At 36.7% G+C, this 14,796-nt stretch overlaps 1 protein-coding gene across 3 annotated transcripts in view; it reads right to left on the reverse strand.

The window, feature by feature from the left end:
- LOC149503604 (otoferlin-like) overlaps positions 1-14,796 on the reverse strand; it is a 101,028-nt gene that overhangs the window by 3,334 nt on the left and 82,898 nt on the right. Inside the window, exons 9-22 of one of the 3 annotated variants that reach the window (XM_089734488.1) lie at positions 13,577-13,733; positions 8,533-8,719; positions 6,914-7,100; positions 6,172-6,298; positions 4,688-4,962; positions 4,280-4,470; positions 3,522-3,719; positions 3,245-3,361; positions 3,004-3,156; positions 2,725-2,925; positions 1,252-2,643; positions 896-1,030; positions 365-807; positions 3-292 (exon numbers count right to left, since the gene is read on the reverse strand). In XM_089734488.1, coding sequence (XP_089590614.1) covers positions 3-292; positions 365-807; positions 896-1,030; positions 1,252-2,643; positions 2,725-2,925; positions 3,004-3,156; positions 3,245-3,361; positions 3,522-3,719; positions 4,280-4,470; positions 4,688-4,962; positions 6,172-6,298; positions 6,914-7,100; positions 8,533-8,719; positions 13,577-13,733 — 4,053 coding nt within the window. The remainder of the gene's footprint in view (positions 1-2; positions 293-364; positions 808-895; positions 1,031-1,251; positions 2,644-2,724; positions 2,926-3,003; positions 3,157-3,244; positions 3,362-3,521; positions 3,720-4,279; positions 4,471-4,687; positions 4,963-6,171; positions 6,299-6,913; positions 7,101-8,532; positions 8,720-13,576; positions 13,734-14,796) is intronic. The other 2 variants (XM_089734516.1, XM_089734552.1) reach the window with 2 other exon arrangements.

Here is a 14,796-nt window from a genome sequence, read left to right on the forward strand (position 1 = left end):
ACCTGGTTTACTGGGATTATAAAGAGGTCTAGTTTCAACATGTTCGGTGACTAGCTTTGTACCCACGCGAGGAACTTCTTGCCAGCGGTGCAAGACAACTAGCGCCATTTGTTCTTCTATGGTGTCGGGGTTAGAGAAAAGTTCTGGATCATCAACCGGGATATTGAAAATAGTTTTGCCAATTTTGACACGGCTCTGTTCGTAAATTGGTGGATCTAATTTGCCGTCTTTGCACAGCTTGGCCAATATTTGGGTGGGCTTCATAGCATCGCGCCATTGATTGTACCCTTGCCTATTTAAGTTAGTTTGTTAGTAATTGGTTAAAATGCTATGTTTTGCATAGTAATATGTAAGAAATACTCACTCTTCGTATTTTTTGGGAAGTCCACAAGTCGCTCGGTGACGGCTATAGAAACGATTCTCGAGATCAATTTTAGTTTCTCCAATAAGATCGTCAGACCCCAGCAAGTCCCAATCGAGAACCTGAATAGTCAGCATAGAGTCCTGAGGGAACGTTGCCTCTATTTCGAAGCATTTACCGAATACAGGATTCAGTTGCTTGGAAACGTAGTGTTCCTTGTCACTGATGCGCTTGGAGCCCAAGTGCAGTACAATGTATGGATCGGCTTTTCCGTTCAAATCCATTGGGTGAAGGTCGGTAGCCTTGACAATATACACTCGAATCAACACATGAATTGGATCGTTGTTGGGAACTCCTTGGAAGAATCCATGATTGGGGTCCATTCCCATTACAGTATGATCGTCAATACCTTTGGGCAGAGGCCATTTGTAGAATTTGAGGGCGCCCTAAATAATTGAAAATTTTAGAAGATCATTCGTTTGAAAATAAGCTTAATTAAATATTCTTAATTTTAACTATTTCAATTTTCATTACCTTGAACACTCCTACAACTCTGCTTTCATCTTCAGTGTCGTCCCCAGTTTTCTTGCCTCGATATAGTTCGAACGAATGAAGCCATTCTTTGAACTCTTCATATTCTGGTACCGCTTCTAGTTCATGTGGGTACACCTAAGCCGCATAATTCAGAAATTTATGTACTTTACAATATAATAAGCTTAACTTTAGGATTTATAATTAATGAAAGAGCTAATGCGCTACCTTGAATTAAGAAGATATCGAATAACTGTATTGTGAATTAAGTGTCTCATTCTTGTTATACTGCAGAAATAGGATAGTAATACCTACCAACGCGGGTATGCAGTAAGCCCTAGTACCTTTACTTATTTTACCTTTGCCAAGGCTGTGCGTGGTATCTCGTTGCTCTTCGTCATGCTTGGGCTGATTTTAACAGTTATAGAAGCCCGACGGCGGCCTTTCGGGCGATCTCGATCGCGTTCACTAACTGATCTTGGGGAATGTGTAATATCAGGAGAGCGGGCTTCGCCAATCATCTCTAGTTTCTGAGTTTGTGGGAATTGTCTTTCTTTCTTTGCTTCTTTTTCGTCCTCGATCATATATTCAATAGAAGCGAAGTATTTAGTCCACCAATCTTTGCTGCGCTCAGCATCGCCCATGATAGAGTCGGTGCTCGGCTTCCTCTTCCTCACGGGTTCGTTTCTTGTAAACCTTATACGCAATGGCTGCTTCCCAGAGCTCGGCGGTCCCGCAAATCGTGAATCACGGGAAATTAGAGGGCAATTTTCCTTGAACCCATCATTTTCGATTGTTATTGCGTCATCTTGAATGATACAATTGGCGCGTAGGTCTACATTTTGCAATGGAATTATTGACTTTTTCCTCTCTTCTATATCTCGTTCTTTTTTGCTCATTGGAGTGTAAAGATATTTGTGGATGGAGTTTAAAGTATATGTTCCTACCAAAGTTGTTCTACCAAAACTTCGACAGTCCACCACTCGAATGGTTAATGGAGGTCGATATAAATCTTGATCAGGAAGTTCAACATCCACATATTTAATAGGATTTGTGAAATTGGGATTTCGTTTTGCATTTTGTATCACTGTTGAATATATAATATGACCAGCACATTCAATATCGACTCGGGGCTTATCGACAGTTAGTAGATGGACGCGTTTTAAATCACGCAGGCCCCAAAATAGTACTTCAATGCGATATTTAGATAATGTAGGTCTTATACCACGCGGGACTGGTAGAATAGGACCTTTGTTGACATCAATTGGTAGCTTTCCATTTCCTTCTCGCGGAGTCGGCAGGTTGGGGAGTACAGAAGCGTCCTTTTTTGGTGGTATTTCAAGAAGTTCGAAGGTTGCTAATAATTCACCAGCTCTGTCATCGCCTCTAGTGATTTCGTACCACTCCAGTGAAGGGAGCTTCTGTGATTTGTCACAGGTTTCTTCGAAAGACTTCACATTCGGTTTTGCAAGAGTGCGACCGATAAATTCAGACTTTCCAACTTTGTCTTGGTCAAATATTTCTATTACGATCGTTGGCGGATCAGATTTGATTTGTTCCATTGTGCTGAAGAGAAGTACATCATCGAAAACGAGCAACTCATCCCATGTTGGACTTAAAGTTTCATCTATTACTTGGGTGGTGGTAGTACAGTCACCAATAACTACTCGAGCAAACGGATCCGACAGTCCGGACGAGTCAGAAGCAATCAGAGAACGAGCTTGGTAAATATATGCTCTCATTTGGAAATTCTGAAATAGATAATTAAACAATAAATTGGGACATCACATTAAATATAACTTTCTCTTTACCGTATCTAAATTAAGGCTTACGTGTTTTTCCATATAAAATATGTTGGTCGGCGGATTAGATCGTATTTTGTCAGCGTTTCTTAGCTCGCTACTGGGATCATAGCCTTTCGGTAGACCGTCAATAAAATGTTTCTTGTCCTGAACGACGCCAAGCCACAGGTAGACGCTGATTTTTGCTGGAATAGCCCAGCCGCTTGGCGTGGTCGCTTTCTTTCCGGGCCACTTAAAATAAACAACAGATGTTTTATTCTGTTTATCAAAAAAGAGGTTGTATAAACGTATTTAAAGAAAAAAAGTTACCTTCATGAACAGAGTTTGCATTTTTCCACAGTATTTACCACACTCTTCTGGTACATCAGAGTAAATTAGATACCGAGCTGGAATTCTTTGGTATGCCAAACGTTTTCCGTTGCTAATAAGCCAAATAAAGATATCGGGCATTGCATGCTGTGCCTGTCAGATCAAAATTTATAACATTGAAATCAATGTACTAAGTTTAACTCTCCCAACTAAACAACAATTTGTAGGATGGAGTACTTACATCCTCGCACAAAGATTTTAACTTATTTAGATAAGCATGAGCAGTACGCAAGCGATCTTTAATCGAATGCTTTGTGATTAAAGCCCTCAGTCCCTTAGTAAGGCTACTTAGGTGACCCTGTAAATAAATTGTCATTAAAGGTTATTAGAATTTCTCTGATCTTATTTTGATTCGTTAGCTTGATCCCGACTAATAAAATGGACGACCATGGACCCTATTTATAGATGAGTTCTGTTGTTGTTTTTTTCTCAAACACTATTTATGTAAATTAACTCACAATTTCATATAAGCACATTTTCTGCCGTTCACGATCAAGCTTAGTATTTCCGATTGGTGGGGCGTTGGTCATGTGGCGTACATAAGCAGCGCAGGCACTGCTGACTGTTTCAAGAGCAGATTTCAGAGCCAGAATACTATTGCTGCCTGGGTTAACTTCCGATTCAATTGTCGCTTGGGCATCATTCAGCCCCTCCTCCTGCAAGTAGTAACGGAACTCTTATTTAGATTAGTCTAAAAAGCTTCATCAATTGAATCCTCCTTTATGCGACTGGTATTAAGTAAGAAAAAAGTTCCTGACGTTTAAACAGCAACAATCTAACCTGGGTATTTGGTGCAGCGTGTCTTGTAAACATTCCAGAAATGGAACAGGGAAATGAATTTCCAAATTTAAGTATTAATTTGAAAGGGTCGCTATGAAAGAAATATAAATAAATGATTGGAAATTAAAGAAAAGCATTGTCGTTTAGCTAGATTCACGTGCACTATAATCATATATTATTTTATTGTTCTAGATCAGTAGATCAGTAGTCATGGCCTACCTGGTGTTAAAAAGTAGTCGGAATCCTTGAACATCACAACGTGTAATAGCATTGATACATAAATTCGAAGTGACATTATAATGTATACTAGAGCTGCCAAGTGACTACTTTGAGCCGATTTAAATAGACTAGTGCTACTTATCTGAGCGGGTTCACATCACGGCCTACCAAAAGTAACACAAAAGAATTAAAGCATCTGTGTGTTGTGTTTACTTACGAATTTTTCGACAATATTGGCGATCAAGTTGGAGTTGTACATTCTGCGGCGATGGTCAGGCCAAATACTGCGAACGTGCATGCATTGCTTGTGATCCCAATACGGAATATAATAATAAGTCTTGTCAGTCGATGTTGCTTTTGTGGGATGCGTTAAACTTTGCCAATATCCGGTGTCCACACTAATGTCCTCTATGAGACAAAAGGGAACATATGTTACGTCGTCAATAGTTCGTCAATAATTAATTTTAATTTTTGAAAGTTTCTATGTTTCAATTTTAGTGGACGGAGTCAAAAAATATGAATTGAAATCCAATACCATTTGAAGCAAAGAATGAGGATTTCTCTACGTAACGTGTCAATATAAAAAACCATAGGTTAATGTTTCAAGCGTATTTTAATAGCTCACCGTTCTCTTCGAGGTCTACATCCTGTGGGCGCCGTACAGATTCGTTGTGACCATCCAGACTGTTCCCAGAATTACCAATGCTCAGTTCAAACTGCAATGCCTTATCCACCAGACGCTTATCGATCATGTTGGCGTCGAAAATTGTCGAAAACAAGAAGAACTCCGCGTTCTTTTCGAAACTGGACTCAATGACTGGTGGAATAGATTCTATTTCGACCTCAGTTGTTGGACATTCAATGCTCTCTGCGATCTCCGTGCGGATGGAGAGAAGAATTCTTAAAACGTAATGATAATATATGAAAAATATTACTGATCTAAACGGTATTGAAACTTATTTGGAGGTTCTAGTAAAGTAAGCCTTAATAAAAGAATTCAATTTATTTAAGGTTTTTTTCGATGATAACCTACTTGCCCATACTATAAATGAAGCCCGTATTTGTCTCAGCCTAATAATTATTAAACTAATAGTGCTTTATACTGAACCGTAATACTAGCGCCGCCTTATTTTCTACTTAGCTCAATCTTATCTTGAGTACCGACATACTAGCGTGCTGTGAGCTCATGAACGGTGAAATCACTATCTTGTATATTTCTTCACGAACCAATAAAGCCTTGAAGTCTGAAGGGCGTTTGCCTTATTGTTTTTTTTTTTTTTTTATTGCTTAGCTGTGGACGAGCTCACAGCCCACCTGATGTTAAGTGGTTACTGGAGCCCATAGACATCTACAACGTAAATGCGCCACACACCTTGAGATATAGTTCTAAGGTCTCAGTATAGTCACAACGGCTGCCCCACCCTTCAAACCGAAACGCATTACTGCTTCACGGCAGAAATAGGCGGGGCGGTGGTACCCACCCGTGCGGACTCACAAGAGGTCCTACCACCAGTAATTACGCAAATTATAATTTTGCAGGTTTCATTTTTATTACACGATGTTATTCCTTCACCGTGGAAGTCAATCGTGAACATTTGTTGAGTACGTATTTCATTAGAAAAATTGGTACCCGCCTGCGGGATTCGAACACCGGTGCATCGCTTCAACACGAATGCACCGGACGTCTTATCCGTTAGGCCACGACGACCACAAATTCCAATGCAATTGGAACTTCGACTTCACAATACATTGAAAGTCGTATTGTTTTTACGAGCTGTGAACTTATCAACCTGCTTAGGCTAACAAAATAAAGAACATTTACACTGAAGTAATCTCATTCATTCAAATCGATTTATGTTACTAAGGTGCCTGAACTGACTAACTTGCCGCCTTTTGTTTGTTAATGTATGTTTTAGTCTTTTAGGTTTCTTAAAAATAATATGAAAATAGATTCATTTTCGGGATCTTCGAATACGTATTTCCCAGAGTCTACTAGATATTCCGGCGCCTTAATTACAGAAATCAACATTATTACTTCAGTGCGCCGCGTAGGGCACCGGTGACCTATAGGTAAGATAAAGGGTTAAAAAATTAAAAATCTCCACTGACCTGGCGCGGTAGGCAACGCCTTCACCCATTCCCATGTTAAGGTTCGCGTGCTGGTCAATAATACTGTAGTCTCGAGTTGAGCCGTACATGTATACGTAGGCTGGACCAAACGTTGGCAAAAACCCTGCTAAACATTTAAATGTTAACAAATGTTTTAAGATAATTCAGAACTTAGGTCAGCCATCTATCTATATATAAAAATGAAGTGCTGTTCGTTAGCCTCGCTAAAACTCAAGAAAGGCTGGACCGATTTAGCTAATTTTGGTCTTGAATTATTTGTGGAAGTCCAGAGAAGGTTTAAAAGGTAGATAAATATGAAAATACTCGGAATTAAATATAAATAACAATTTTGTTTTCCCTTTGATGTGTCTCCCGTCGGACGGATTCCTTTTGTTTGTTTTAAGTTTATTTTATACAAAAGTTTAGGTATTTTATTTATCGATTGAGGCACTACGAAGTATGCCGGGTCAGCTAGTCGTCAATATTTAAATTAGTCATTTGGACCGCACACAGAATATTCTTTTTTTATGATTAAATGATTAGTGGTGGCCCGGGGACCTTTCCAGTTTCAACAGGACAGGTGGGCGAGCAAGGGCTCAGCCAGGAGGGGTGGGATTTGCTAACAGCTGTCCGAGCGCCTCCGAAGGAGACCTAGAGAATATTCTTATTAGTAGTTAGTGGTAAGTGAACGTAATGACATATCGAATGTGAATTATACCTAGTAGAATTTCAAATAGTTTACCGCGTTCTCCGTCATTGGAGATTGTCTTGAGGTCAATGAAGTGCGTGCCGATAATGTTAGGATGGACCGGAGCATTATCCCGAAGCTGGACCTTGATACGTTGACAGAGCGGTGGGAACATCTCCGTAAATATTATCTGCTCGTTCCACACTGGAGCGTAGCAGTTCTTCTTAACTGATGTGCTCCCCTGTTTTTGAATATTCGATCTTTTAGTGTTAGCGTAATGAGTAAGTGTGGTACTGCATTAACAATGTATTGTAAAAATCGTCACTATTCATAGAGATTTAGGTAAAAGGGTGACAATTTCGAAATACTCCTCATCACTAGCAAAGTGGAAAGAAAGGGGCCTAGGGGGCGTAGTCCCATACGCTGGTTCGATCAGATTAAGACGACTTTGGAATCCAGCATCAATGTCGCTATCCACTGCGCGGAGGACAGGAGTGAATGGAGGAACATAGTCCTAACAAAAGTGCTCAGTAAAGGTCACGACCCTCAGAACTGAGGAATACGACGTATGGAGGAGGAGTATTGATAGAGATCTATTTATTGTGAATAGCAAGAAATTTTGTGCTATGAACTATTTATCAGTGTTCTGAATCAAATATTTATAAAGCGAATTTTTACATTAACAGATTTACACGAAATACTTCACTTATGGCAATGAATATAGGAAATTTTCATTTATTATTATAGGTTTTGTAAAAACAGCAGTTCAATGAACATGGAAATCAAATATTATCAAATTCTTGGTAGCGAATCACTACATAGTATAAAACAAAGTCGCTTTCTCTGTCCCTATATCCCTATCTATACTTAAATCTTTAAAACTACGCAACGGGTGTTGATGCGGTTTTTTTAATAGATAGAGTGATTGAAGAGGAAGGTTTATATGTATAATAACATCCATTAAAGCGAAGGGAGGGCGGGTCGCTAGTGGATAATAATTTGTAACTCTCAAAATATCACAGGTTCGAGATTCGAGACAATGGTACATCCCTTACACATTGTTTTCATTATTTCTTAGAAGTCTCATAAACAACACGTGACGTTTTTTCAATAAAACATTGTAGAATTTGATTTTTTTTTCTAAATACCCTAGTAAATATCATTAGCATTTTTATTTGTTCGGGTCTATAAATCTATATATTAATACGGGAAGCAGAAACTTTGTACCCCTTTTTACGAAAATTGCGCGGACGGAGGAGTATGAAATTTCTCACACTTAAAGAGAATATAGAGAAGGAGCGCAGAATGTTAATATTTTTTTTAATTATGCCTAAAAAAATCATTATTTAAATAAAGAAAACATTACACATACTACTATGTATTTGAGTCAACACATATACACACATATAAACTCAGTGTTTATTGTCAAAATTTTGTCATTCTCGAAAGTTTGTGGTCAAATTGACAAATTAATATTGTTTTGTATTTAACATAATTTGTTTATAGTGTGTATGTAGTCTTGGCGAAATCTGTGAGTATAGAAGTATAATATTGACAATAGAACCATAATAATGTTCAAACTTATAATTTCAACTAATTATAGTCGAATTTCGACTACAGAAGGACCACTAAAACATTTAACAGTGATAGTAGGTATTTGCTATGTCACTTACTGTCATTCCAGCGAAGCTGACTTGGACGTACGGATCGACCAATTCCGTGCTCTCTCCTGTGAAGGCTCGTTTCACATTCGATATTATAGAGTAGTTCATCTTCGGAAGTCCTTCGGCCTTGTACACTTTGACGATAAACTTAGCTCGTTGACGCTCAATTGGCACGCCGTCGGGTAGCAGCAAATTGCTGAGCAAGAATTTTTTACACAATTAGATACGAAAATTGAAATGAGAGTATCTCTTCACTTTGATGCGTACTACTGTTCCTAGAAGACCTGAATTCTAATACACCTCGGCTGTGACGACTGTGCCCTTGTGTCGGGCTTTCGGTCGTCGGGCTCATTGAGGCCTCACGTTTTGAAGACACATCACACGTATTCGCGTTTCATGTAATAATTATTTATTTATTACACTTCATGTAAAATTTACATTGGCGGACTTAATGCCTTAGGCATTCTCTATCAGTCAACCTAATTACCATTTGTTTTGGCAAGAAACCATTGTTCTTGGATTTCTGAGATCTATACACATACAGGCTAGACATGTGCTTTGCGATTTCATCCACGTTATATTTAATTTTGCTGTTTAGACAGAACGTAACTCAAGTTACATTTTCGCGGGAAAAAAAGCATTGCTTGTCTACATTCTCTGGTTGATAAAAAACTAGTAGTACTGCTGTAGCTGTAGTTCCTTCGAGCCGTGATATTACGAAGCATCAAACACACTGTTGTATAAATTATAGCAGCTATATAAGACATTTAGACATTGCTCACTAAACTACCGCTATGTGGCACGAATTGGGATATAAATCGATTCAACTATCATTGTTCTGTAGGTTTGTATTTAGCTTCTACCAATACTGTAAGAAGATTCCGCTCTCAAGAGCATTTATGGGTTTGGTGCAGGAATTGGTGGTTCTTATCAAGGAGCGTATCGTGAGGAGGTGTCTCTTTCAAGTACCCTGGCCACTGGTGGTGGGTATGTACCGTAGTTCTGTATAATTATTCCGGGAAACAGTCATACGTTTATTAAGAGCGAGACGGTTTTAAATCATTAATTTTTAAATGTTTTATGAAATGCCCTCGAAATAGAACAAAAAAAACTAAACATGAAAATATTTCATCTATATTAATTATTAATATTATAAAGAGGAAAGATTTGTTTATTTGTATTGAATAGGCTCCAAAACTACTGAACCGATTTGTAAAATTATTTCACTGTTTGGAAGCTGCATTATTCCTGAGTGACATAGGCTATATTTTTTTTTGAAAAAATTAGGTCTCCTTACTATAGCTCCAATAATGAAACCCAAGGTGTAAAAAAATTATCTAAAATATTCTTTACATCGCGTGCCCTGCAAAAACTATTGATGATGGCATAAAATAATGTACTACGACTTTATAGAACACATTATTATTTACAAAAAGTGTCGCGACAGCATATGTCTTGCTAATATAGTTATGCCGCAATAAGTGTTCTTTTATTTAAAAAAATAAAACAACGTCAAATATCGTTGAAATTTTTGTTAAAGATCCGAGCGGAGCCGGAGCGGGCCGCTACAGTAAAATATATCCTAGAAAAGGTCTAAGATTTGCGTTTACTTTTTCATATTGTTTAATGTTACAGTTTCGAAATCTCAACCAACGTACGAGTAACCGCCGCATAAATATTACAATAAATGAATAATACATGTGGACAGACATAATGTGACTACGAATATCGTGAAATTGTTTTTTCGAAGCGCTTCCCAAGAGGCGGAATCTTGGAGCAGCTACAGAGCTGTACTCGGTATGTATTCATAATAATTGATCTCTATTATAGAATAACTATTATTTCGTGTTTAATATAATGCTTTATAATCCGTTTTAGTAGCAAAATTATGAAGCAAGTAATTTAAAAGAAAAAAGAAAAAATATAAGTAAAAGATTTGAAAACACTTTTTTTTAATTGCTTTCTTTCCATGAATGCCATCCAAATATCCTTGCAAGATATTTGTATTATACAAATACTTAATTTATGAGCTTCGTCCAAGTCTTATTACGGTTCTGCTCGACAAGGAATGCACTGAAATTCATTAAATTGATTTCACGGAAAGTACCTAAGTTTTGATTTACAAACTTAACGGACTCTTGCGAATGTCTCTTGAAATAAAAAAAAAATGCATTAGATTTCTCATAGATGCACTTCTCAAATAGCATTCTTGATAGTATTATTAGGCTTCTGAGTCATTAAGTAAATCACAATACCCATATGATATTGTTATAAGAAGCGGAGTTTTATAGCATTTGGAAAATATTGAAAAAACGAGGCACGTCACCTTGAGAATTGTTTGTATACTTTAAACGTTCGTTTTAATTTTTATAGGTATACAAAATTCATTGATTGCGCAAGTAAGATAACTCTGTTCTGTAAGATTGCGCATCACTATCTACAATTCGCAATCAAATCAAAATTCTAAGACTAAGAAGACATCATTATATAGATAAATATAACAGTATCTATATTTAAAAAGCAACCATTACAATAAAAGGAACAAAGACAAGTCGTCAAGGGACTATCTTTACCTTTATACTTGAATACAGAAGATAGTATTCCCTGTAGAAATGTGTTTTGTAATCTTTGTTTATAGATGGAAAGCGAAGCAGTTTCGGAACAAACTCTTGGTATTTATTTTAAGTAGGTAATTTTTAAATGAAGTACTCTCGGTTAAACAATAATGTTTACGAGTGTTTTGAACTCGCTTGGACTTATGAGATTACGCGATTTTCCATTTTCTATAAAAAATACAAATTTTCCTAACTGTTTTGAACCATGTAGCTTGTCTTCCACAGTGAAATATCAAATAAAAAAAAAAGCTAAAATGTGGTGTCGTGGGACACCAGGTAGGAACGAAGTTCCTTCGGCTAATGTAGAATCGACACAATTTGCAAAAAAAAAAAAACGTGTTCAATTTTATGTAGGTTTTCTTGATTTTTCTCTTAAATTTTGCTGATTAGTTTTTATTTAAGTATAGGAAAGTATTTAGGAAATTCAGTATTTTAGGAAATAATAAATTACGTAAAATAGAAAGAGAATGGATGAGAGAACGAAAAGAAAGAGGGAGAAAGAGAAAGGTATTATACACTACTCGCTTGTGTATGCGACTGTCGCGCCTGCGCACGTCTCATTTAACGGTTTTATTCCACGTACTTTTTTCCACAGATTTTTTCCACGGATTTTTTCTTACGGTTTTACTATCACATTTTTTTCAGTTTGGTCGCGCAGCAAAATCCCTATTCCCTCCAAGCCTGCCGTAAGGAACTTCGTTCCAAAAAGATGTGGTGTCGTGGGACACCAGGTAGGAACGAAGTTCCTTCGGCTAATGTAGAATCGACACAATTTGCAAAAAAAATCCTGCTCAATTTTATGTAGGTTTTCTTGATTTTTCTCTTAAAATTTGCTGATTTGTTTTTATTTAAGTACAGGAAAGTATTTAGGAAATTCAGTATTTTGGGAAATAATAAATTACGTAAAATAAAAAAAAATCGTAATTCAAATTATCAATTAAAATAACAAAATATGTATCTTAATTTTTGTTTGACAACATAAAATTACATAGAAATAGAAATAATTACAAAATAGAGAGAGAAGGGATGAGAGAACGAAAAGAAAAAAGGAGAAAGAGAAAGGTATTATACACTACTCGCTTGTGTATACGACTGTCGCGCCCGCGCACGTCTCATTTAACGGTTTTATTCCAAGGACTTTTTCTTACGGTTTTACTATCACATTTTTTTCAGTTCGGTCTTGCAGCAAAATCCCTATCTCCTCCAAGCCTGCCGTAAGGAACTTCGTTCCAAAAAACCTTTAAAAATAAACAAATCACTACAATTTATAAATGCTTAATTTTATTTTATTAATACGTATAGGATTTGTGGGTTTGGTTCGACACGAGTATCTTGACTATTTTTGTTACAATTACTCGACACATAGTAAGCAAACGCTACGCCGGTTTTTAGGCGTAATCTAGACATCAATCTCATGTTTCAGTATGCGCAACATTCAGCTCCGGTAAACGATTATTAAAATTTCAGAAGGACTATTATTTCTTTATAAAAAAAAGGGGCCCGGGTAAAATTATCCACCCATCTATGTAAAAAAAAAATGAAACGTCAATCTTGCCAAAAATGGAAACCCTAATACTAATTATATTAGTATCAGATTTATTCTTCACTTCGAACGGAAATTTCTGTGTGAAATTAGCAGAATAGGGAGCCAAATAGTGAGTATTGACAACATGTCCTACCTCGAAATAGAACTGAGTTACAAATACTATGAGCACATAAGTGTGTTGACACATATAACAGACAATGTCAAAATGTCTAACATAAGAACATGTTAAAGACAAGTCAATACAGCATTCACTTTGGGTATTTCAATAACGTCACGCTGTCTTCTGGAACAATGATATCATAAATTGTCTTCGCGACTTGATACGGCTATCACTTACGAATGTGTTCGTATTTCACATTATTATTATAACAATTCGTACGTAACATCTGTATCCCAAAAGATTTACTGTACCATTAAATAAATATTTAAAAAAAAATTGTGCTGAAAAAAACCCTACATTTGTTTATTTTTGTTTTTGTAATTTAATTTGCTGGCTTATTATGAGAACCTAAATATTATTCGGTTTCTGATTAGTTTAATGGTTATCTTTATTTCTATTATTATTATTATTATTCGGCCTGAAGGGTGGGGCAGCCGTTATAACTATACTGAGACTTGAGAACTTATATCTCAAGGTGGATGTCGCATTTACGTTGTAGATGTCTATGGGCTCCAGTAACCTCTTAACACCAGGTGGGCTGTGAGCTCGCTCACCTATCTAAGCAATAAAAAAAAATTATAAATTACCTAGAAGACTAAAACAAAATAAGACTTAGGATCATAGGAATGTAGGAAAATCGTAAAGAATCAAGACAATGATATCACGACAGAAATAATTATAACCGTACTATAAAGAATTGCACAATCCACAGATTCTAATATTTTTACTCACGCTTCGATGTCATCCTCGTCTTTTTCACTCTTCGGTGGGATCTTGATCGTGTCGCCTTTACCAATTATACTAATGTCGCACTTCAGGTAGCCCTTAGCCCCGGCGGCTACATCATCGGGGTCAGTCAGCAAGGCCCATTTGTGATAGAACTGGCGGTCTGTTGACAAGGTTGTGGGTCAAATGAGTAAATACCGCTAGCTCTAGAAATCTATTATATTTCTAGTTTAAGCATTTCCATTTGATACTAATATTTATTCGTAAACAAATTTCAATATTTATTTGTCTGTATTTCTTGTTCATGTTTTATTTAATTAAAACGATAGCCCTCATCTAATCTTAAAGAAAATTTGTTGTTTATTTTTTATTTATGTTTGAAATTCATATAAAGCGATATTAGTTAAGGAACAAATACGGGTAAATCTTTGTAGCTTTGATATTCTTTTCGTTAAGTGGCGGTCTATCATCGCAACCCCTTTCAACTTATATTGACAATGTTAACACAACATACGTATGTATGTGGTGAATATCTGGTTATTTTTTATTGCCTTTGTAGACAGACCGGCATACGGAACTTAATGCCGATGGGTATTTGCAATGCCTGGGCAGAGCCAAGTCGCTGCCTACAAAAGAAGATCCTCAACCGAACATGTGTTAAAGCACGATAGACAGATAATTTGAAGTCTACTTTTGAGAAGATATGAGGTTCTCAATGAAAATAGCCTTTGTTGCTTATAAAATTCCTGACTTTCACCCCAGTGGTGTTGTATATTGGAAAGCGGTGTGATTGCGAGCCGCCATCTTTCCTGTAACCACCGAGAACTAATTTCGGTTTGAAGGTACAGCGGTAATGACACTTCAATCTCATCGCTCGTCAAGGAAAGCCAAATTCACGCTGGGTTGTCAACGGGCGATTACAAAAAATAACAACAACACTGGAAAAAGTGAAAACGTAAAAATCACGATAGAATACTTAATGCCTTGTGTTGCAAGCGCAATTGCTGTGAATCGTCCTTATATTGATTTGTTTAGCTAGATTTTAAAATGTTGAAAGGTACATACTACTTACATCTTAAATATATCACGGTACTGACTAACTGTAAATGTTACTCAAAGGAATCAAAGCTAAAAAGATGTTCTCTTTATTGTGCACCATATATTAATTAACAACACCAAAAGGTTATAGATAATTATTTCGCAATGCAGAAACATAGCACAATATT

Source organism: Bombyx mandarina, chromosome 01 (assembly GCF_030267445.1).
Source record: "Bombyx mandarina strain Sakado chromosome 01, ASM3026744v2".
Classification (NCBI taxonomy): Eukaryota; Metazoa; Arthropoda; class Insecta; order Lepidoptera; family Bombycidae; genus Bombyx; species Bombyx mandarina.